The sequence below is a fragment of the Ictidomys tridecemlineatus genome, chromosome 10, assembly GCF_052094955.1.
Source record: "Ictidomys tridecemlineatus isolate mIctTri1 chromosome 10, mIctTri1.hap1, whole genome shotgun sequence".
NCBI lineage: Eukaryota > Metazoa > Chordata > Mammalia > Rodentia > Sciuridae > Ictidomys > Ictidomys tridecemlineatus.
This window is the reverse complement of record NC_135486.1, coordinates 17,351,617-17,377,288: the sequence shown is the minus strand read 5'-3', so window position 1 is coordinate 17,377,288 and position 25,672 is coordinate 17,351,617. Positions and strand designations below refer to the sequence as shown.

The 25,672-nt window shown below is 36.3% G+C and overlaps 1 protein-coding gene across 2 annotated transcripts in view; it reads right to left on the bottom strand.

Moving 5' to 3' along the window:
• The window catches only part of Hmcn1 (hemicentin 1), a 376,766-nt gene that overhangs the window by 50,386 nt on the left and 300,708 nt on the right, over nt 1-25,672 (bottom strand). For both annotated transcript variants that reach the window (XM_040277215.2, XM_078022483.1), the window contains 13 exons: nt 20,877-21,073; nt 18,265-18,346; nt 16,713-16,849; nt 14,212-14,353; nt 13,004-13,148; nt 12,503-12,630; nt 12,039-12,195; nt 9,512-9,633; nt 9,145-9,309; nt 7,452-7,559; nt 6,772-6,909; nt 6,004-6,138; nt 2,235-2,504 (listed from right to left, as the gene is read on the bottom strand). In XM_040277215.2, the coding sequence (XP_040133149.2) occupies nt 2,235-2,504; nt 6,004-6,138; nt 6,772-6,909; nt 7,452-7,559; nt 9,145-9,309; nt 9,512-9,633; nt 12,039-12,195; nt 12,503-12,630; nt 13,004-13,148; nt 14,212-14,353; nt 16,713-16,849; nt 18,265-18,346; nt 20,877-21,073 (1,926 nt within the window). The remainder of the gene's footprint in view (nt 1-2,234; nt 2,505-6,003; nt 6,139-6,771; nt 6,910-7,451; nt 7,560-9,144; nt 9,310-9,511; nt 9,634-12,038; nt 12,196-12,502; nt 12,631-13,003; nt 13,149-14,211; nt 14,354-16,712; nt 16,850-18,264; nt 18,347-20,876; nt 21,074-25,672) is intronic.

Below are 25,672 nucleotides of genomic sequence, written 5' to 3'. Positions count from 1 at the left end.
AAATGTGTTGGAAATCTTTATCTTTTATGCGCCATTTTGAATCCTCCATACTTGGTTTCTTCTGCTTTTTGGATTAAAGTAAAACAAACAGAAAGACTTCTATGGCTATATGATTGCTGGCTTTGCTCTCAGGTATGGAGAGAATGAATTAATAACAGTCACTACCAAATACTATAATGCACTCAATATTGAATATCACAAAATGATGTGGAAAATAGTTTTTGCAGTACTTCACATATTTTACAACAAATTCAAGTAAAATATGATCAGGAAATCTAATCCACTTTTTACCCTGCCACAGAGGAAACTTTTATATTGATTTTATAACTCCATACATTGTAATGCCAAATACTTTCTATGATCAAATGCAAACCACCTGAAATTTAGGCAATATAAAGATGAATTGATTATTTTAGTGACAAAGAAATATGAAATACCTTAGTAGATTCAGACCTAAGATATTTACTGCTAAAAGAAAGACCTAAAAAATGAAAAGTCAAAATATATTTTGTTTTCAGATGATTAATTTTGGAATTATTCAAACATATTTGTCAGAAATGGACCATGTTAATGGATTTTTTAAAAAGTGAGAGACAACAGTTGGAAACTGCTGTATAAACTTTAATATTTCATCCTTTATTTTTCTATGATTTTTATATGAGTAAATATATGTACATATGGGAATGATTATGCCTAAACATTAAAATAATTTGGAAAACAAAAATCTGTTCACTGAATGGTGCATCATATTCAACTCATTTTTTATTAATTTATCTTGGTTTTCTTGGAGTTGCTATTTATTTTTCTTTTGCAGGGGATTATAGAGATATAGTATTAGCACACATTTCAGTTCTTTATTTTTAAAAATAAAAAATTTAAGGCTATGAGTTCATAGCTGATTTTTAGATTTGGCTACAAACTGTACATTTTTTTAAAAAATATTTTTTTAGTTGTAGATGGACACAACATCTTCGTTTATTTTTATGTGGTGCTGAGGATTGAACCCAGGGCCTCATGCATACCATGTAAGTGTTCCACCACTGAGATACAATCCCAGCCCAAACTGCACATTTTAATATGCAGCATTCTTATTTTTATTATTTTATAAGTAATCTGAAAAGAAAAACATGCCCTTTAAAGTACTTGTTAGCTGGAAGGAAGATTTTTTAAGTAGCCTGAGGTTGGAGCTTTGACATTAAAAGTTCATTACAAATTTCTAGCTTTACTGCATTGTGGGTAGGAATTGTGGTCTAATATTTTCAAAACTTAATAACAAATTTCTTTGTTGTTTAGTATATGGGCTATTTTGGTGCATTTTCTATAAATAGTTGAAAACAGAGTATTACTTATTTAAAGGTAAAGAAATAGTGTATCAATATACTTCAGTTATGTTAAGTAAAATCAAGGATGTTATTTGAAAACCTCATAAATGATGATGTTAATGCTGGCTGAATTGTCTACTCAACTAAAAAGAAATCCACTCAAAACTATAACTGAATTTGTAGTAAATTCAAATATACATAAAAATAAGTTTTACATATTTTTGGAAAAAAACTAAAAACCAGAAGCTACTCATTAAAATAAGTTACCTCTGAAAAATAGTAGTTGAAAACAGTTTAATTTGCTGTTGTTTCCTACTACTCTCACAATAAGGATTCTATCTTTAGTCTTAAATATACTATAGAAACTAAAATATTTCAACGCTGACTTTTAGATTTTAGTTAGCTATACAAAAGGAAAAAAAGGATAGTTTTTCTGTTACAAAAATAGACAAAATATTTTGCTATTTTAAAATAATGAATCCAGTACATTCCCAGTTTCCATTGGGTTCAAACTATTTACAATGTTTGATATGTTTAATCACTATATATAGTCATATGGTGATTAGTTTTTAGCCAACATGACTGGAACCTTCAAGAAGTGAAGCAGAAGATTCATAAGAACACAAATGGCCCTCTTATAAGCCAAGGACAGATCCCAGTCATCACAACGTGAAGGGATTATTGGCAGCACATTATTTTTTCCAACAATATTAGTAATAATCTCTTTCACATGTGTATGTTCACACAAAGCCACAGAAAAAACATTTTCAGGGCAAGTGCACCTTCCCACCCCATGCATACACTTTGGATTTCTGATTTTACATGGGTTTGATATCCATATTTGCCCTTGGTGGTCTTTTCTCTTGCCATGATAATGCAGCAGACTGAAATACCCGACGTTAAACCACCTACCATGGACGGTGAGCTTGGTGCTCATGCTGCTGGATCCTGCCACATTGGCTGCCATGCACATATATTGACCAGTGTCACCGGGCTGAGCAAATGCTATTTGCAGAGCTCCAAAGCTGAGCATGCGCTGGCGGATGGATTCCACAATTGCGTGCCCATCTTTATGCCACGTGATGTCGGGTGGTGGGAAGCCATCAGCCTCACACAGTAGCGTGATGGGCTTGTCCACAGCAATCACATATTCCTTTGGCTGAGTGTTAATGACTGGAGGAACTAGAAGACGAAAATATTCAAACTTTGTCTTAAAAGCCTGAGTGTTCAAATTACATACTACAGTACTGATCTAGCCCAGCCAAGTAACACTGATGAATAACAAAATTCTAAGTTCACCACATCCACAAGAAAGGAGCACTACAGTTTGTTTTGTTTTGAACTTTAAATTCATCGAGTATATTTCGGAAAATTAGTCTGTATGAACTTAACAAAGAAAGGTAAGTGACAGCTGATTTTGGAAGAGGAGATAAACATGTATTCATGAAGGTTTGTATGTCTAGAAAATTTAGACTGTGTCAACAAAAGTATTTTCTTTAACATAAATTATGTGATTCACTTTAGGTATTTAAACTTTCAAAATAGAACTCCGAGTTTTGGGAAATATTGTACTACTCAAAGACCCTTTTAGTTATGCAATTTCTACTGAGCTTGGCAGGATGTCTTAAACATCATGGCAATATTTAATAAAGTGTTATTTGAATGAATGAAAAATGAGTAGATAATGGAAAATAATTATATAAGTAAAGTTATTAACACTAGAAACCAATGAAAAGGCTTATGTTAAGGATTCTCCCCTCCAAGTGTTTATAAGAGGCTGACCACCACTTGGGTATGGGCCTGTATGTTCTAACTGTTAAAGTATCCACCAAAAAAAAACATCTGAAATAATTATGAACATCCACATTAAGTTATTTATAGCAACCAAAATGTGTAGTTAAATTTGTGCTTACCATTATATACTGTACCTGCAAGGAGAGAGTCTATTTCAGAATTTTTTCAGGCCTCTAGAGCACATGATAATCTCTGGTTGCTTTTGGAATGCTTACTTTTCATTACTTAATGTGTTTTCTCTCAATTACTCTTATATCAATAATTTTAATCATTTACTGAAGAAAAAACTCAAATCTGAAACCATTCTTTTGTATGATCTCTTTGCTGATGAAATAAATGAATGCTTTTGGGTCCTCATCCTACTTGAATTCAATTGCATTCAACAAACTGTCTGCTCTCTTCTTGAAATACTGTCATCTCTCAACCTCTGTCTAGTTCTCCTCTGACATCACTGTCCTCTCCTTTTTGTGTGTGTTTACTGGGTATTTTTATATTTCATTTTAAGATGGGCTCTCTACATTGTGTAGTCTGGCCATCAACTTGCAACACTCCTGTCTCAATCTCCTTAGTAGCTGGGATTAAGGTGTGTGTTTGTGTATGTGCCCGTACGCCCGCGCCACGGCACCTGGCCCTCCTTTGTATTCTGTTCTCCTTTATCAGAATTCTATACAGTGCACTATTCCCTGACTTTGTCTTTAGCAATCTTTTTCTATTCACATTTTCTTTTCCTAGGTGATCACAACCAGTTTCCTGGGTTTAACATGAATTCTAAATACTTACTTTACACCATACATCTCTCATGAGCCCCTATATATATATATATATATATATATATATATATATACACATGCTCAACTGTCTACTTGACATCTCCACTAGGATTTTTTAATAGTTTCCTACATTTACATGATTAGACAGAAACCACCATTTCCTTCTCCCAAAACCAGTTCTTCCCTTTGCATTCTCTTGTGGCACTATCATCTATTCATTAGCTCAAACCTGAAGCCCAAGAAACATCATTAATTTTTCTCTTTTGCCAACCTCCAATTCATCAGCAATCCTACTATTACACCTTCAACAAGAGCTTAAATCCATCACCATAATACCTTATCTAGACAAATCTATCCATTCTTCTATCTCTAGTCTTGTCCTTTGTCTAAACTGTCATCTACGTAGCAATAGAAGGTCTTTCTAAAACCAAGTCAGAATCCTGGCTGTGGCCCTATAAGACTCCCATTGTACAGACTGAAATCTCACTTCCCTTGGGACCATCGCACCTTTCATGCCCTGGCCCTGCCTGTTTGGTTGATCTCCTCCATCTTTTGCTTGCCTTCCCATTGTGTTCCCTGTCTGGCCACACTGGCATGTTTTCTTCTCTCTCTGCCCTGCTTTGGGCTCATTACACGGACATTCTGTCAACCTGCCCAGGCTCATCCTAGCTCACTGCTCAGATGTCAGCTTAAGTGTTTCCCATGCTACACCCCAAAGAAGCCTTGTAAACACTAATCAACATCATCAGGTAGCTCCATTATTCATCATCTCTACATAGTATGTATCAGAGTTTATCATTATTTCATTTTAGTAATATATTAGTTTTCTTCTCCATTAAAATATAAACACCATAAGAGAAAGAACATGCCTGTAATGCTTAATGTGCTTCCACTTTTTGAGACTGAATAAACATTAATACAAAGAAACTGAATTTGCAATCTGCTGCAAAGTGGGCTTGACTATATTCATGAGTTACCATAAGAAAGTTGCGCTACAAGAAAATTCAGACTCTACTAATTCAAATTCAGTACCTGGAAAGCTCTTTCCAAATCACTTCATATTCACAAAAGGAGTACATGCAAGATAAATAAATTATATCAAGAAAATATCAGTTAAATGTGAAAACATAAAAGCCCTGATTTTTTTTGAATAATTTTTCCATCAGGTTAGTTTAATGGAAGTTTTTAAAAAATATGTTTTACAATTCAGTGTTTCAAAGTATAACCAAATGTGTAGGGTGAAAAAAATAGTTTTAAAACCACATCACATAATCTACCATGACACACAGTATAGCTGTCCCCTCAACTCCCAACCTGCAGGAAATACCTGAAAAATCAAGAGTGGTACTGAATTCTGCTCATTCTGTTTTCCCCATACACACATCCCTCTGAAAAGTTTAATTCCTAAATTAGGAATTCATAATAAAATGGGACAGTTAAAGCAATACACAGTAATAAAAGTTATATAAATGTGGTTTCTCTCAAAATAGCTTACTGCTCTTTACCTTTTCACTTAATGGCTTCTCTTTGGCATATCTGAATAGCCATTATCATTAATGTTGTGCTTTGGGACCATTATTAAGAACAATAAAGGTTACCTGAACGTAAGCACTGTGATATTGTGACAGATGGCTGGTAACTGAGATGGCTACCACGTGACTACTACCTGGGTAGTGTACATGGCATGGGTATGCTGGACAAAGGAATGATTCAAGTCCTAGGTGAGATTTTTATCATACTACTCAGAAAAAAGTGCAATAAAACTTATGGATTATTCACTTTCAGAAGTTTTCACTTAATATTGTCAGACCATGGTTGACTTTGGGTAAAACTAAAATCATGGAAAGCAAAATCACAGTTCGTGAAGTGACTACTGTACCCAGTGAAGTCTGATAGAAGTTAAAATTATGATGGACGCTTTCATGTTCTTAAACAATGTGGAAAAAAATGCAAAACTTCAAACTTTCTTCTTCATAAAAGTAATAGGAAATCCAACAGGAAAATGCAAACCAAGAATGTTGAGAACCATGGGTGAAAGGCACTGTTATTAGAGATAATGACATTTGGTATATGTTGCTACAAACATCTTTGAAGACAGAGATGAACGAGTCAGGTACCTTGGACATTTAACTTGATTTTCCCCAAGGCCGTGCCGGCTGGGTTCTGGGCCACACACATGTAAGTGCCAGCATCCTCACGAACAGCTCTGGAGATCTGCAAGCTGCCACTAGGAAGAACTGCATGGCTTTTGCCTGTATCATAGTAACAAAAGAAAAGTGACATGAATTTTCCTTTTGAAAAAAACATACTACCAAAGGCCAAATGTTCTCTCTGATACGTGGAGAGATAAAAAATGGGGAGGGGGGAAGCATGGGAAAAATGGAGGAACTTTGATTGGGCAAAGGGGAGGGAGGATGGAGAGAGTGCAGGGGGGAGGTAGGTACATGGAAGACTGCACATAAGGTGTGACACTACATCACCAGAGAAATGAAAAGTTGTGCTGCATTGTGTACAATGAATCAAAATGCATTTTGTTGTCATATATGTCTAATTAAAATAAATTTTAAAAAATTGGGCTGGGGACGTGGTTCAGTGCCCCTGAGTTCAATCCCCAGTATCCAAAAAAAACAAAAACAAAAACAAAAAACAAAAAAACAACTATAAAGCCCATATTCTACATGAAGCATTAAACCTGGAGTTGGTAGGACAAATAAATACTATGGACCCTGTATTCATGTATTTTTAAGTTAAAATGAGCATAAACACAAATATATGCAAGTAAAAATGGGAAATACAAATACAAGTAAAGAAACAACAACTTACTGACTTCTGAATTATAGACACTGGATGTGTCCTGATTTTCTTGATAGAAACAGTGGTAGTACCTGCTGTGATCACATTGATGCCTTCCTTCTGCCAAGTAACGAAAGGAGTAGGTGTCCCTGTTGCTTCACATGGTAGCAAAATGGGGTTGTTTAGAATGACATCTAGTTCACTTGGCTGGGGCTGAATGATTGGAGGCTCTAAAAAACCAATCAGCAAAATGAACAGCACTAGTCAGTGGCAGAAATGTCACCATGGTGATGAGCTGAAGTATGCCCAAATCTATCATTCCTAAGTACTGATTTCATTGAGTAATAGAAAAGTAAAGATCGGCCACATTTTGGGGGCTAGCCATGATACAGTTTGCATTAGAAGAACTCCATTGGAAGACTAGAAGCTGAAACAAATTATAAATGTCCAGTAAGAAAATAATTTGGGGTTGTTCTGTGTCATTTGTTATCTGTATGTCTTTTTAAATCTATTGAAAAACATCTTCCAGGCTTTCGCATACTAAGATATTGCTGTGGTTTATAGTTCTACATAGTACCATATTCCAAGAATAAACATAAATTAAAAATTGCAAAGCAAACAAATAGACAAATAGACCCTCAAACCCAGCAAGCATTTTTCATTTTGGTGCTGAGATCAGATCTAGGGTTTTGCACATGCTATCAAGAGCTCCACCATTGAGCTACACCCCAGCCCACCCAGCATCTCTTAGTGAGTAAATAACCTTCCATACCTTGGACACGAAGGGTCACATGTCGATGTGCAGAACCAGCTGCATTCCTAGCAACACAAGTATATCTTCCCGCATGATTTAATTGGGTGGAAAATATTTCAATTGCTCCTAAGTAGGAAAAAGTTTTAACGTATAGTGTATCTTTGTTCTTCTAGTTCAACAAATTGTCTCCCCCCTCCACACCTAGCATAGTGATGCTGGGCTTATATCCATACCTATCCCCTGAAGTGTCTCATATAGTTCTTTTTTTATTATTAACAGGTTTATTGAGGCATGCTTTACATCAGAGCCACCCATTTAAATGCACAACTTGATGATTTTTATTATATTTACAGAATTTTGTAATGATCAGTATCACTTTAGAACATTTCCATCCCCCCAAAAATGAATCCTGATATTTTATAGTCACTCCCTGCTCCAGCCCCAACCCTAGACCACTAAGAATCCATTTTTTCTGCTTTTACAGATTGTCTTTTCTTAACACTTTATGTAAGTGGAATTCTATGCCAGGTGATCTTTTATGTTTGCCTGTTTTCACTGTGAACATGAAGTTTTTGAGGTTCCTAAGTTGTAGCATGTAGCGATATTTTGTTAAGTTTCATTGCTTGATATGGGCATACCACATTTTGTTTATCCATCCACTAGTTAATGAACATTGTAATTGTTTAAAAATTTTTTTTTAAACTGTCAATGGACCTTTATTTTACTTATTTATATGCAGTGCTGAGAATTGAACCCAGTGCCTCACACGTGCTAGGCAAGCATTCTACTACTCAGCTACAACCCCAGCCCTTGTAATTATTTTTCGACTACTGTGCATGAAGCTGTATGAAGATCTGTATACATGTCTTTGTGTAGACAAATGGTTTCATATCTCTTGGGTAGACATCTAGGAATGGGGTTTCTGGGTTTCTGGTAACTATGTTTCACATTAAGAAAGTTCTAAACTGTCCTCTTAGCATAGTACTTGGAGATTATGGTGGAGGGTAATGAGCTTCTATTTTATGATTTGAATTGCTACCCATGTATATAGGTTTCTGAGACAGCTAAAAAATATTTTGCCATAAAAGTAAAGTTGCAGCCTGAGATGCGACAGCTACCACCACTATCAAAAATAGTAAATTACAGGACTTAGCATCCAACCTTTCCTGTTCTGAATTCTAAAAACCTTGAAAGATAGAACCCTAATTTTTAGTCTCTGAAACTTATTAAAGTACATAGCCTGTGTGAGGGACTCAATGTTTAAACAAATTTTTTTTAAAAAAAATTATAGTTGTAGATGTACTCAATACCTTTATTTTGTTTATTTTTTATGTGGTGATGGGGATCAAACCCAGTGCCTCATGCATGCAAGGCAAGCGCTCTACCACTGAGCCACAACCCCACTCCTAAAAAACATTTTTATTTACTTCACAAGTAAGGAGAAGATTGGCTAAATATTGGGTTAAGCATACATGCACATATATACCAGTGAGCAGGTTTATTATATTCAGATTAATTGAAGTATTAATTTTTCCCTGGACCTCTTTTTCCTAGCTCCCCTTCCTATTTGAACTGTACTTTTTCTAGAATCATCAGTTTAGCAATGTAGGCAGATTTAATATTTTATTCTGTGGCAACAAAAGTCCAGGGAAGTCCACCCAGAAGTAATTAATCCAATTGACAGATGTGAAATCACTGAGCTTGGTCCTACCTGAGGACAGAATTCGATAGCCATCTCCCCTGGGAAGCAGTCTAATACCATTTTTGGTCCAGTGAATTGAGGGAAGTGGAACTCCCGAAGCTGTGCAGGTTATTACTGCTGGGGCCTGTCTGGTTACCAGGAATTCTGTAGGCTCATCAGCTATGGAAGGTGGAACTAGAACAATAACAACAGAAAGAAAGAAAACCACACAGTTCCAACCCTCACACATTTCTAAAACCTATTTATCTCCACCCTGGTCCTTCTGCTCTGAAAGTGAATTTATATAAGTAGAGAAGGAAGCCCTTTTGTGAAGGAGTAGAACGATGACATGAAACCATCCTAATAACTTCCTATCCCTTTGCTAGGCTCGTCCTACCTTGGACAGTGAGGTCCACGGTCCTCTGGTCTGCCCCGGCATCGTTTGTCACTGTACACTCGTAGGTTGCAGTGTCATCCACAGAAGGGGAAATGATTACTAGTGAACCCGAAGAGAGCAGCCTAGAAGAGAGATTTTAAGGCATGAGATCCTGTGCATCAGTTTCTATATAGTTTTCCAATTGGTTCCCCATGGTACTGTGTTGCTCATGGAAGGAAACACAACTCCTCCTTCATGTTAAAATGAGCATCACTTATTTGATGCATGCTTTGTGTATTTAAGTTTAATTATATATGGCAAGGAGTCTCAAACATGATATTGATGGGAAGCAGTTGGCTGGAAGGATTGCCTGAAGAAGGAAGCTTGGATTTTCTGAATTCATATATCATGATTGACCTTGGTCTCCAAGGAGAAATACAATATAAGGAGAACATTGATGACACTATTTATTGAGCACTGACTATATTCCTGGCCCAATCTGAAATGCACTACATAATTATTTCTAAGTTTCACAATAACTTTGCAGATTGGTATTATATTATTTCTACTGCAAATGTGTAACTACAGATCTGTCTCATTCTTTTCTGTACTTCACATGTCTCTTTACATATGATGGCTATCTTGGACATGAATAATACAAAGTGTGTGTGTATTTGTTAATGCAAACACAAACCTCCCATACAGTGTGTGTATGTACACACACACACACACACACACACAAATACAGCATGCATATACATGTATGGTGCCTGTATATATATATGCATTGTGATATATACACACACATATAACACATAGCATGTATGTCTATATATCTCAGTAGTCTTTTTCTTAACCTCAAATTAAAACTAAAACAATACAGATCACTTCAAAAGTTTTAGAGGTTTAGTAAATACACATTCATGTTTTACTTCTAATTGGCTATTTTTATGTCTTTTTCTTTCTTTCTTTTTTTTTTTTTTGTACTAGGGATTGAACCCAGGGGAATTTAACCACTGAACCAGCCTTTGTAGTTTTTATTTTGAGACAGAATCTTGCTAAGTTGTGTAGAGCCTTGCTAAGTTGCTGAAGATGGCCTTGAACTAGTGATCCTCCTGCCACAGCCTCCCAAGTCACTGGGACTACAGGCGAGTGCCACCATTTTCATATTTCAAACTGTCCACTGATAGAATATAAGTTATGTGGTTTAATGGAAACATATTTGATGTACTTAATCCATTTTCTATGAGATGGACACTTAAAGTCGCTAAATTCACCTGCCCAAATAGAGACAAACAGAGATGACAGAATTTCAGTAAATCAGAAATGACTTCTGTCAAAGTAGACCTACCAGAGCATTTGTTTTTGGCACTATAGCGAACCCTTTGACAGGATAACTGCCTTATTAGCTCAAGTGAGATAAAAGAAATGATGCTTATCTAAGCCACCAGAAAATCCCAGTGATTTAAAATTTAGCCTTTAAAAAACATATTGCCATATTACAAGTTATGTCAGTAAAGCTGGAAAAATGCAAAAAAATTGGAGAAAATGCTGGTTTTTTCCCTCCCCACTCAAGCTGCCAAATATCTAAATTGTATTTTAAATTATAAAATTTGATTTTTATTCTAGAGCTTGTATTTACTTTTACAGAGTATTTTTCTTTTATATTAAATGGTGCTTGTATCCTTTGTCTTTATAAAATTTCAAAAGGTGCTAAATAAGTAAATCGAGATTAAAAATCTAATCCTATAGACCTTGCTGACAGTCATCTACAGGGTTTGTGTACAGAAAAGTTGCATCTTTAATTCAGAAAAAGATTCAGTTGTGAAATTAGTTCCACATTAAGGTAACATATTTTCTACATATCAGCTTTCTTCAATCTTTATGTGTTTATTATGCCCCCATTTAAAGAGTTAAAATGTTAGTTCTTTTTAAAAAATTATGTTTCTAACTGGTAGGTATGGAACTAGAACAATAACAACAGAAAGAAAGAAAACCACACAGTTCCAACATTCACACATTTCTAAAACCTATTTATCTCCACCCTGGTCCTTCTGCTCTGAAAGTGAATTTAGGTAAGTAGAGAAGGAAGCCCTTTTGTTAAGGAGTAGAACGATTATTTTACCACATTTGTGAAGTGAAATAAGTCAGGCACAGGAAGAAAATCCTGCACGTTCTCCTTTACGTGCGGAAGATAAAATGTTGATCACATAGAAGTAGAAAATAAAATAATGGTTACCAGAGCCTGGGGAGGAGTCGGGAAGGCAGGTACAGAGAAGATGTTTAATGGATACAGAAGTGTCGTTTGAAAGGAGGACTATGGCTGACAACAATTAATTGATTACTTCAAAAAAGCTAGAAGAGAAGATTTTGAATGTCCTCAATACAAAGAAATGACATATGTCTGAAGTGATAGATAGGCCAGTTACCCTGATCTGATCATCATCCATTGTACATATGGATTGAAATGTCACATTGTACCCTATAAATACATACAATTACTGTGTGTCAATTAAATATAAAACATATTAAAATAAGTTATCCTTACCTGTATGAATTCTGATTTTGGTCCACATTAAGATGATGCCCATTTTTCCTCCAATTGATTGATGGTTTTGGTATTCCGGTCGCCTCACAAGCCAGAGTAACTTGGACATTTACTGTTACAGTTATGTTGGTAGGACCCGGAGCAATGGATGGAGGAACTAAAACAATGTCACCAAATAAAAAGAAAACATTTGCAACAAGTAGTAACCATTCAATTCTACTGAACTGAAATTAGTCATTAGTAACTTGTCTCACAGTTACAAACAAACAAGGCTCTGTTAATTTAAACAGTGTTGTGCTGACATTAGCCACAGTGAGGAGAAAACATGCACCTTGACTATTCATAATACAAAGTGATATGCATAAACAGTTTTTGGTGGCAAGGTCTTCATGAGCTCAATAGAACAGGTTAGCAAAAAAGCATTTGACCCAAAGTCTGGATGTTGTATATCAACCCATATTTACCATGGACCTGTAAATCTACGCGCCTACGGTCTGTTCCAGCAGCATTGGTAGCCATACACAAATATCGCCCTGTATCGGTGACATGTGCTGATTGAATGTGAAGGAATCCATTTTCCAATATGGAGTATCTATAAGAAAGATCACAAGTGAGGTCTCCCAATTCAGCCTTTTTTGATTATTTACATTTTGACAGAGGACAGTTTTAACAATGGTGATGTCCACTTTCAGTCTTTGTTTTCTGTTTCTGATGACTTATATTTATAATAACCTTGGTGGCAGAAAAGAATACCATACAAAGACACATAGCAGATGGGTTTGGGTTTGTGAATGGACTGTAGTCATAAAGCAGACATGAGTTAGGAATTTGAAAATACTAAGTTTTTATTCTTACATTAGGATAAAAAGACTAATTCTGAACATAATAAGACCAAAATATGCATGAGAAGATTTAAAGATGTATATTTCAGTTCTTACAGAACTCTTCCTTTCCAGAGCTGTTACCTTGCATGATTCCCAGCTATAACAGCTCCATCCTTTCTCCATGTTATCCTCGGGGTTGGCACACCTTCAGCGGAGCATTCCAGAACAGCTGACTTATTTAAGAGAATGACGAGATTCTGGGAGCCACCCTTGATGTTTGGAGGGACTGAACAAGAGAGACACATTGATGTTTGGAGGGACTGAACAAGAGAGACACATGAGAAGATTCAGTTGAACTGAAGACTATACTAAGAGTCTGAGATGGAATATAAGCCTTGAGTCAATGCTAATCTGGGTTAGTATAGGTAGAACCGAGGTTTAACTCCTGAAAAATAAAGAATAGATGGGGAGGAGGATTTAAAATCCCTGATATGGAGTATAAAATCTGGCTTTCTGGGAGAGAGAACTGAACAAAAATCAGCTCTAGTCTGGTGCAAATTAAAGATGATATTTCTTATTTCTCTTTGGCCAAATAATGGTCCGAGAATGTTAACACTAGAACAACTTCATTTTAAATGAAGAACAGAAAGTGGGCTGTTTTAATGAAAAGCACATCTGTGGTTAATCCCGCAAGTCTCAGAACATGTATTTTATTAATCATTGAGTTCATGTGGGAATAGAAATCCTGAATTTTAATTTTAGCATTAGAGATATTACTTGTGTGGGTCACCAGATATGCTGTCAAGTCCGTATATTAAAAGTCCAATGGGACTGTTTTGGGGAAGAGCTTAAACTATCTAGCCGAATTTTGGCAAGTTTTGCTATTTAAGTATCACATTGAAGAAAATTACAGTAGTACGGCAGTATTGAAGAAAATTATAGTCCTTGTACATATACTGTATACTCTCAAGCCACCATCAGTAACAGTGAATAAAATGATGAGCCTTTTGTCATCCAGAGGTTCAGTGTCTGGACACCCTCAATGATTCTAACCTGAATGATGCAAAACATCTGGATCTGCTAACAACTGGATGTCTACACATTATCTTTTAAGATGGAGTAATGCAGCTCTAATCATGTTTTTCGGAAACTAATTTGCAATATACCCCTAATACAAGTACCACATGTTGTCTTTTTCAAAATAAATAACATAACCACAAGGATTCAGTTAGTATGCTAAAACAAACAAAAACAAAAAACAAAAACAAAAACAAAAAACCCAATCATCTCTTTGAAAGGCCTGAGGTTAAATTTTTAAATGGTGGAACAGTGAATAATGTTTCACTTACCATTCACAGTGAGAAGAAATTCTCTTGTGGTCTTTCCTGCAATGTTGCTGGCCACACAGGTGTAATTGGCAGTGTCGCCTAGGTCTGCATTGTTAATTTGCAAGTATCTCCCTCCAGATAGGATTCGCACTCGAGGTGTTGCCTGGATTCAGCAAGAAAAATTTATCATTAAAATGTCAGGAAAAGACATTTTAGTTGAGCCTCCCAGAGCTCTCAAGCTTGTGTTTTTTTTTTTTTTTTTTTTTTTAACTGGAATCACTAGTTGTGAGGATGACTTAAACCTAGTGACAGTTCTACCATGTGGGGACATCCTGCCCCGAATCTAAGATAAAGCAAGCAGAGTTGAGATTCTTGAGATTCAGAGAATGGACACACATGCTTTGATATGTACTTGAAGACTTCTATGAAGCTCTCCTTCTCCTGTTATCTTCAATCTCTCTCTTTCAGCAAATAAATATGCACAAATCTCTATTTAAAGAAGAGTCCAGGGTTGGGGTTGTAGCTCAGTGGTAGAGCACTTGCCTAGCATGTGTGAGGCACTGGGTTAAAGTCTTGGCACCACATTAAAGTAATAATAATAAAAAAATTATTGTACCCATCTGCAACTAAAACTATTTAAAAAATATTCTACACTCCCTTCTACTTCCTTTCCCTCCGCTGACTCCTCAAACAATGGTAACTTGCTTCCTACTTCAATCCCTCTGTTGCAGAACCACTGTCCATATCTTGAGTCACCTCTGTGTTGCCAAAGCCAATGGACACAATGTTATTTAGATATTATGTGCCTTTTCTTAACTGCTTCCTCTTTGGTTGGCTTTCATGACACAGTGTCTCCTGCTTTTGATCCCAGGCTCACTGAATCCCCTTCATTTCTCTTCTTTCTTTGCTCACCTTGTAATTGTCAGTACTGTTGAAGGCTTTGTTCTCATTTCACAGTCCAACCGCATACAAACAGAACTTCCCCAACAGGTTATACCAAGAGGACCACCACATCAAAGATGTTTTATTTTAAGGAAATATGGAATATTACATCACATTTTTTTTGTTGAAATATGAACTCATATTTTTAATGATTTCTGAAATTTCCTTAGATTGTAGATAAGTAAATAAAACTCAAAATGACTAAACCTGAACTCATCATTTTTTTCTCACTAGTGGGCTTACCCTTTCCCAGTACTGACATCACTTGGTTCTATCTGGAATCCATGTGGACTTCTCCATCATCAATACTCATCAAGTCCTGCCCTTAACTTCCAATGGTCTGGGGTGAAATGCACACATGGGAGATGGGACTATGGAGGCTAAGTCAGACCATGAAGGACCTCGTGAGTTAAGCTTAACCAGAATCCCGAAAACCATAGGGAACCATCAGATTTTAATAAAGGTTTATTTCAGCTGTACCAACTAGCCTGCAGTCCCTGGAACAGAAGCATTCATTCCTTTTGTAGTTAGGACTTTGGACGCACCATTGCCCATGATTGGAACCTCTTCTTTCTACCCCAGTACATATCTGTTCTTTGAAAGTGAATTGCCCTGTGCTCTTCCTTACCCTTCGGCCTGGGTTCTGTGTTTCTCCTCTCTTGCTTCTAGTCCTCCGACATATAATTCATCAGTAGTATCCACTCTATAATCTTTGATTTACCTCTTTGTCTTTTCAGACAGTCTGTGATCTCCTTGAAGGTCAACACTACTGTCAGTGTCAATCTTAGTGCCTAGCATTATAGTAGGCACACAATAAATAAAAACAGCTGGGTTCAGTGACATGCAGCATGTCTCAGTGTATAAATAACTCTCAGAACGAAAGCTCTACATGTGGTTTGGTAGTGGCGAAAGTCATTATGCATTAGATTTGGGAGGACATAAAATCTTTTTATAATTAACTGCTGGCAACATAGTGTAAGTGTAAAACAATAGGTTATGCTAACAGGATGAGTAAGAACAATGAAAGGGAAGAAAAAAATGGTAAGTAACTCCTGGGATGCAGACAATCAGAGGGTTTAGAGTCAAAGGTTTTAGCCAGTTCTAAAAGGCACTGAGGATCCTGGGCTGTGATGCTCTTGAGAGCAGACAGACATCACCGAGGGGGGAAACCTTAGAGAATGTGTAACTATGTTGTTCAAGGATTCTAGTGCAAGTCATCTGGTGTCTAGGGGTGTAGATCTTGGGGATCCAGGTTGAGATCAGGAAAATTCAGTAACCGTTTCACCCTAGACACTTGGCAAGATAGATTGTTTCTTTTGAGATTGATGGTTTCTTCCTTCTCAGGTAAACAAATAGAGTTTTTTAAATGGGCTCCAGGAGATATATGCACAGGTTAATTTCCAGAGTGCCATGAATCTTTCTTTCTTTTGATCCATAATAAACTATTAAGCAAAGACTAAGAAGGCATCTGTGCTGGCCTTAGCAATGTTGAGTACTTGGTAGTGATGTTATTTGGTTTTGACTATCTAATAAAGACTCCGCACCTTTTGAATGAATCTGTAGTTTAGTGAAGGATTTACCTGTAACTTCTCTCTGTTTTTGAGCCACATAATCACAGGTGGGGGTACTGCATCTGATTTGCATTCCAGTGTCACTTGTCTGTTCCGTAACACGGTGAAATCCTGGGGCTCATCAGTTCCAGCAATATTAGGGGGCACTGGGAATAGGAACAACGCATCAAAGGCTTTCAATAAACAAGATGTAAAATGATCTATCAGTAGCCAATAAATGTTAATTTTGCTATATGAAATAAGAGGCATACATTTAAAACATTATTCTTTGAATTTACAGTGCAGATAATTAACAATGGGATTGTTTTAATCTTAGGTAAACCTTTTGCTTAGATTGAGCAATGAATCCTTAAAACAATTACATAAATGATAGAATAAGTAATATAATCATATTATTGTTACCATGTGACAAAGAAACTGAAGCACCAAAGGATCCCTTTGCCAGGTTCTAGATTTTCTTTGAACATTAGATCTAATATTATCAAATCAGGAACTGCCCATCATAATAAACAAAAATGTATATACTTTCCTTGATAGACAGAAATATGTTTATGAAACTCTTATGGACAGAATTTATATGTCAATTAATGTCAGGTCTCATTTGTGTCTGGGGATGGGAGGAGCAACTTAAATCTCAGAGTGTTCGAGCTATCATTTAGGCTACGAAATGAAACAAAGGCCTTCTGTTTAGTTTCAAACAATCTGCCTCGAGGAAAGTAAATTCAATTTTGATATAAAAGTAGTTTTGGAGAGAGGCTCATTGACACAAATATTCTAGAAAGTAATTAGGTAAATAAGTTTCAAAATCCTTAAAAGCATGTGTGTTTGTGTGTGTGTATACAGATGCATATGTGTGTGTGTGTGTGTGTGTGTGTGTGTGTGTTACCAAGCAAGTGTATTTACAGAAATTTCTCGAAATAAAAGAAATGGGCTAAGATTGTTGTCCCTGTTGATGAAAATAGTCTGTTTAAATATTTAAAAATAGAATATAAAATAGGACACTGTGCAGTCACTGAAAATGATGCCATAATATGTTTATTAACATAGGTGCATGTCAATCATATTACTTGACATAAAAAGCAACTCAAATACTGTATTCTGAATCATCAAATTTGTCTTTAAAGAGACTGGGCCTTGGTACATTGCCTAGGCTGACCTGGAATGCCTGGCCATCCTCCTGTCCCATCCTCCACAGAGTTGTAACAGGTGCAAACCTGGTTCAGATTATACTTTGTAATAAACATTTACCAGCAAAAACATTGTATCTTTGTATGGTGAGATGATGGATGATTATTTTTCATTATTATAATTTATATTCTATTACTTTAAATCAATGATATGAATTATTTGTGCAGGAACAAGACAAATAAGTCAAAAGCCCCATCGAACTACCCCAAAAGAGCACTTAGTCATTCAAATAAAAAAAATCAGATTTGCAAAATATGTATTCCTTCATTTATAAACATATTTTAGTATGTGCTATAGAGTTGACCCACATAGTATAGTCTGGCTTCTAATTAGGTGTGTATATAAAACATGGACTTTTCTTTGCCAAATTTACCATGAACTCTCACTAAATATTCTTTATCATCATCTCCTGCAGGACTTGATGCCAAACACGTGTATCTTCCAGTGTCTTCCACCTACAAAACCCAAATAAGCAAATTATAAAATGTTCACGTGTGGCTTTGGTGATGAGAAAAATATAAACTAGAATGAATGTAACCATCACCATACAAAGCAAAACACAATTTTTAAGAAAGCACAAGTATTAAAACAAACTATCTAACACAATTAGTGTTCTGAAACCGAGCACTGGTTGGTATTTCCATTATACGTAAACCTGTGTTTTAATGGGTTTCATTATTTGATCTAAAAATATCAGGAAAGAAAGGCATATATAAGACCTAGCACCATACAGCTGTTGAAGAAATAAATATTCACTGGCTTCAACTGCAGACTGAAAAGTTCAATTGCAGTCTTACTGAAGAAAATTAAATGTTATATTAAGTCATCAGATCAATAAAATATGAGGTTATTAAAATCAAACACATTAATGTCACATCTTAACTCTACCTTTGATATATAATGATGAAATAAAATGGTGATATTAAATTATTTGGTTGTATTTGGGGTCAGACTGACAGCACAATTTATTCTTTAAAAAAAATTTTTTTTTAGTTGTTGATGGACCTTGATTTTATTCATTTATTAATATGCAGTGCTGAGAATTGAATTGAACCCAGTGCCTCACACATGTGAGGCAAGTGCTCTACCACTGAGCCACAATCTCAGCCCCCCAATATTCTTATCTGAGTAAAACCACAATCATTTCTTTAAAAATCCCCAAGCATGGTCTCCACTACAAGTTAGTCTTGATTCATATGCTTGATAACATATGTGAAGAATATGTTAGAAAACAGATGTGCTACTACTGTAAAGAATGTATTTTGTAAAATTAGGAAAGTCCTGGAATCATTTATTTTACTGCTTGAACATTCCTAGGACACTAGGATTTTAAAGTTCTTGTATTCAAAATGGATACCATAGGTCCCAGAAAACTTTCTGGTAGGCTACAAAAACTCTTTAGAAAAAATTTAAGACTGGGATGTTTGAAAAAAATACTTAAAGACATTTTAGAAGAACAATTATCACACAACATTTTGATTAAGAATTAAAAACTAATGTTCTATATTCTGGAGAAGAATTTTGGAATCTCTCATCACATTTTTAAAACCTTTACAAGTAATTCTTCCCTACTAACCATTCACCCCATTGATGTTGTCCCCATCATTGTCTTGACTTGGCCAATCCCGAGTCATCATTAGTGGCTACTCTTCAATTTGCCTCTTCCAGAAAATACTTCCTGACAACTTTTTCCTTTCTGGATTCCCACAGTCATTATTTATAATGACAGTTCCTAAGGTGTGTTCTGCTAACAGGGAGTTTGGAAAAGGCAGATGTCTTTAGAGTAACATTTTGCAGAGCTGTTGACATGCACTACACCTCACAAGGAGGGAGAAAACAGTATACAATTCTCTAAACCAACTGGATCATAGATTGAGTCCCCCTCCCCTTGGAATAATACACCACAGACCTGCTTTTCACAGACAATATCTTAGGAAATTCTTGTCTCTCACAATTTGGAATTTGCAAAGCATCCATTATGTACTAGGCATAACTATGTTGCAAAGAAATACACCAAAAGACAAAGGTCAGCTAAATAAGACAGACATTGCTCTAACAGAGGTATGTACAAAATGGTATGAAAACACAAAGGAGCAAAGGCATCAAGATCAGTCTTGGGACTTGATCATCTTTAACTTTCCCCTTCAACGCCATCTTGAATGGTTCTCTTATTGTTTCATATCTAATTCTACTGTATGCAATTTTACTTTCATTAGAGGGAGAACTTTTAAGGGTTTTGATTCAGTAAGTGGTTTGAAAGTTTAACCTGATTTTTTTTTTTCCCTCTCTGAGTTACTGCAACATGTGAATGGAGAGAAGAACATGGAATGGAAGGCATGTGCACCACGATGCTAGGAATGCACTGTGCTGAGGTCCACTGGTTTGGCTTTTGAATTCTACCCAGGACTAAGACCCAGCTCCGTCACTGAGAAACAGTGAGTACTTGGGAGAGAAATACTTAACCTCTCTGTGCCTTATTCTGGATTCATAGAATGGTGATGAAGACACTGCCTCACAAAGTTGTCAGAAGTGTGAGGGCTATGATACAGAGTCCTCGACTGAATATAGTATTTCTCTTTAATATATTCACATTTCAGATAAATTTCCTTAAATGCAAACTAAAAGAACCAGGCAATTTGTTTGAAGCCTCACATGAATGCATGTTGGATTGCTTTCTGCTGGTTAGGTAAAGAGTGATATGGCAAATGTTAAGGGCTTTAGGAAACATATGAATGGAACCATGGAAACAAGAAAAGCTAATAAGAAGGTATGTTGTTTTCGTTAGAGTTTAATTTTAGATACCTCTTGTCTTCCTTCAAGTCATGTCTACCCAATCATGTCTATCATAGAAGCAATCCACCTTTGGTAAAATTGCAGTGTGATTATGCAGATGTAAAGGCGTAATTTATTTCAACAATTCTTGTATATTATCAAGTGAGAAGTTTAACCTAGGATAAACACAACTGTATGAACTTTGATGCTTACCTGAGCACTAGAGATCCGAAGAACTGTTCCCCCTCCAAGAGTTTGCATCTGGTCTGTCTGTAGAAGGGGCCGGCCATCTTTCATCCAGGTAATTTTAGGGGCAGGAATTCCAGAAGCATTGCAGGCAAGTTCAAGTGGATTATTAACAATTATTGATATCTCCTCAGGTTTTCCAGATCCATTAATGTGAGGTGGCTCTATTTAAAAAGAATCAAAAATAATAACAAACTCCCTCCTGCTATTTGATAAACTACTGCTGATTAGAAAAACTTGGAAATCTGACTTAAATTTATGTTTATGTAATATGAATTGATTAGGACACATAAATTCAAGTGATCATTCCTAGATTTCAGTAACCAAAATACATTATCACTGACACTATTTCAAAAGGAATGGATCATACTCATGAGACATCACGAAGGAAACAGCTCATTACAAGTTAGTTATATAGAACTCAGTTAATTAGGTCAGTCTTACTTCATTGTAAAGATTTGAAAGCAATAAAAACTAAACCATTAATAAAAACCATTTAACAGCAAAAAGATCAGTAGAATAGAAGGGAAGGTAGGAGGGAAGGAAAAGGGGGAAATACTAGGGACCGAATTAGAGCAAATTATATCCCATGATTTCATAATTAATTTCAAAATGAATGTTATGCATAACTAAAAAGAATAAAAAACCAAAAATGATAAAAACTAAATCCATTTTGTATTTCTTTTCTGGAGAAGTATTTAAACCTATTAAAGTGTTTTTGTACCTTTTAAACACTGATTGATTCTGCAAAAGCAAAAGGTGAATGTTATGCAATTTTGCTATTGTGTTTCTGATGTAGAATTTTGAGAGGAAATATTATGACTTAAAGGATGAAAAAATAGCTACATTTGGAGAAGATTATTTCTGCACAGAACACATTTGTTGAGTCTGGACAGGAATAATACTCTTTTGTTACTTCTACAATTACCTTCTTCAAGAGAAGGTTAAAGAATCCAAACACTGGGGGAACACATTAAGGTTCCTTAGGCCAATTACTCCTAAGTTTAGTCCCTTTAAAACAGGCTCCCCTACAGGAGAGACAGTAGAACAAATTGGGCATTATTTCCCTATGTTCACATGTGAATACACAACCCATGTAATTCCACATCATGTACAACCAGAAGGATGGGAAGTTGTACTCCATATATGTATAACATGTCAAAATACATTCTACTGTCATGTATAGCCAATAAGAAAACAACACAAAAACGGACTCCCCTCACAATGAGCATTCAAGTGTTCAATGAAATTTGCACATTTCAAGGTTTTAGCTTACTATTTCACAGAGCAGCCCAAGTAGCTGTTGGACAGCTCTAAAAGCTAGCCGGGGCTTTTGTTTGTTTGTTTTTGTTATAAATCAGGCACTTAGTTTAGAAGAGTGAGTCACAGCACAGGATCTGAAGTCAGATTGAGTTTGAATTCCAGCATCCACAGCAAGTGTCCAAAAGGGGGATAGCAACTCATTTACCTAACAGGACAGTTAGGATTCAGTGAGATAAACTATACATTTCTTTTGTGCTTCTGTATGCATTTTATTCTGCAACTTAAGGTCTCTTTTTTTTTTATATCACTACTACAATCTCTAGTAAAGTTTGTTGGCATTGCCCTTAAAATGTGCTTCCTTAACATTTGTTAGTCTTCATTTTCTTTTCTGGAAAAAGATAATGCATTGAATCTGTTCTTTTTCATATTGTAATTAAGAAGTCAGCTTTTCTTAATCACTGTCCCACATGACCTCTTCTATGCATGTTATCTACTGCTGTCAAAATATATTTTCTTAAATTCAGCTTATGATTGGTCTAAGATCTTCCGATATCAAGATTTTAATTGCTCCATGTTGCTCATGGAACAAAAAAAACCCCACCTCATTATGGCTTCTAAAGTTTCTACCACAACATGGTTTTAATCTATTTTTTATAACATTATCTACTTTTAATATACTTATCTGTGACCTAGACTTCAAGTTAGGGCACTTCTCTCCTTCAACAAGCCCAGACTTTCCTTTCTCCTCATAGTCCCACCTAACTTAGCATGTGGATATACCATTCAAAGTTGTATGAATGTCATAAAATTCATTTGCAGAAACCACAAGTTCTTTCTTGATTCTCTCTGCTAAATGTAAATCCCTAGCATGTTGTTTATACCACTCAAAGGTCCTCATCTGATTCTCCATTTTACAACAGCCAATTTTTTGTTCTTTTTTACTTATTGATTATTAACTGCATATCAGTCACTGTGGACACAAAGATTAATTAGGCATGGCCTTCTCCTCAAAAGTTTCTAATCTGAAACAGCAGCAACAGTAACAGCAACATGATCCCAACTGGTTCAAACCAGTCTGCAGGTTTTGTATGTGTCAGGTGATTGTGATTATTTTAATTGATGTTTGGACTATATGTCTTGTACTTGGGGCAGAGTAGAAGTTGTCTGTTGTTTGCATATAAGGTGTACCCCAAGGATCCTGTGTCAATGCAGGAATATTCAAAGTTGAAATGATTAGATTAGGACAGCTATAACCTAATCAGTATATTCTAGTTTGAATGGACTAAGTGGGTGGTAACTGTAGGTAGGTGGACAGTGGCTGGAGAAGGTGGGTCACTGGGTGTGTGGCATAGAATGGTTCATCTAACCCGTGGTTCCTTCTCTGCTCCCTGTCTCAGCTGCAAGGAGTGGAGCAGTGATCCTCCACCATGCCCTTACTGTGGTGTTCTGCTTCACCGTGGGCCCAGAGCAATGGAGGACGAGTCTAGCTGTGGACTGAACCTCTGAAACTGAGCCAAAATAAACTTTTCCTCCTCTAAGCTGATCTTATCAAATATCTGGGTCACAGGGATGACAGCCTGACTAATATATTGCCCACTCGTGAAAGACTCCAGAATTTCCAGCTTAGAGCTCCGGTTTGAGATCCAGATTCACAAATGAAATAATCAGATAAACATCTTCATTTGAATATTTAAATAGCACTTCAAATTTGACATGTATTCAGGTTGATGCTGTGGTCTTACTCCTCAAAAGAAGTTGTTTCCCAGCGTTCCCTGCATCTCTGTGATGCATCTACCAATCATTTAGTCACATAATCCAGAACTAAGAGTCACCCTTGACACCTTATTCTGCATCTCTCCCCATGCCCAAATCCATAACCAAGTCCTAATACTTCAATCCATAACCAAGTCCTAATACTTCTATCTGCAATTATTTCCAGAACTTGTCTTTCTTACATTTTCCTCACTTCAATCTGAGCTATGATACCGTCTACTTGAACTGATGTCTCTTTCTTCCCGTTTGTAGGTGCCTGAACAATGTCGTTTACCTTTTTCTTTCTTATTAACAGACCTCAAATTTGTTGGGGCTGGCAATGTACTAAAAAATCACATGCCCTAGCCTCTTTAACCAATAGAAGATGGAATGGTATATAAAGATTCTGACTAATGAGATGAAGTCAGTGTTTCTGTGGGTCTTCTAAGACTGGAAAGGGGCAACTCTTTAGAGATAGGTCCTTCCTATTTTTCCTGCTGCTATTGTTGCATCTAGAGTGCTACTGAGTTATGTGAGGGTTGAGCAGGCATTGCATGCTTATTGACTGATCATGATGCGAAGGCCAAGAGAACTGCAAATATCTCCATTGCTGCATCAATACAAGGGCCTACTTCCGACACCTCACTCATTGAGAAAAACAAAAGTCCTTTGTTCAAGTGTTGAGGAAGCCCAACACTTGTGCCTATAGTTAGGCTTCCTCACTGAGACTTCCGGCCAGTGATGTTTTTAGTATTTAGTCAAGGTCATAAACTTCCTGATTCGGCATAGGTACTGAAGGCCATAAAAATCTGCTTGTGAACATCAGCTTATTTAAATAACCTGTTGGCACTGTACCTTTTTTGTTTGGCCTGCATATAAAAAAGGTTTATGGAAAGACTCAGGGCTGCTGCCACCTCCAGATAAAACACGTCTCTCAACTGTGACTGCATCTTCTTTCACTTGCCAGGATCTTGAATCTGTGAGCCAGGATCTTGAATGTGTGTGCCAGGGTCTGAACCCCTGCAGGACATCAAGCTACTATATTTAGACTCTCACAGCCAAACACAATTCCTAATAATACACTGGTCTCTCAGAATCCATTCTTGCTGTGCTCCAAAGAGACTTCTACTTTGCAGACAGAGTGCTCTTTTCAAGCTATAGATCTACTCATGTTTTCCATTTGGTAGAATTTCAATGATTCTCCTTGCTACAGGATAAAGACCAAACTTCTTAATGTGTTGGTCTAGACCCTATCACACTTCCCTGGCTTGGTTTTGTATAATGCCCCCTATTGTCTTCAGTGTTCTAACCACACTTCAGAACTGTTAATATACCATGACAACTCCCACCACGTGCACAGAATTAAGTTGAGAACAAGAAAGAACGTTTGTACTTCGAGCAGGAAGGAGCACTGCTTCACGTGAACATCATTTTGGGGTTGAACGGAATTCATTTTCAATAGATGCTGGAAATGATGAAACTTCTCATATTTCTGCTGAGCCAATTTTCTAAATCTGTTTTAAGAAAGTGTTATCCTTATAAACTCTTCAACTGGAAGGCTGTTTGTTGTTTGCTACTCCAACAATATCATGGTCTTTTTTCTTCTCATTTGCTTCATCCAGAGACTAGCTAATCTCCGATTCTGCTTATGGATTCCTGAACTCCTAGAGGAAAATCCTCTCTTTCTTCACTATCCAGGCCTGGCATTTATAGCCCTGGATGAAGACAACAATTTCTTCAATTTGTTG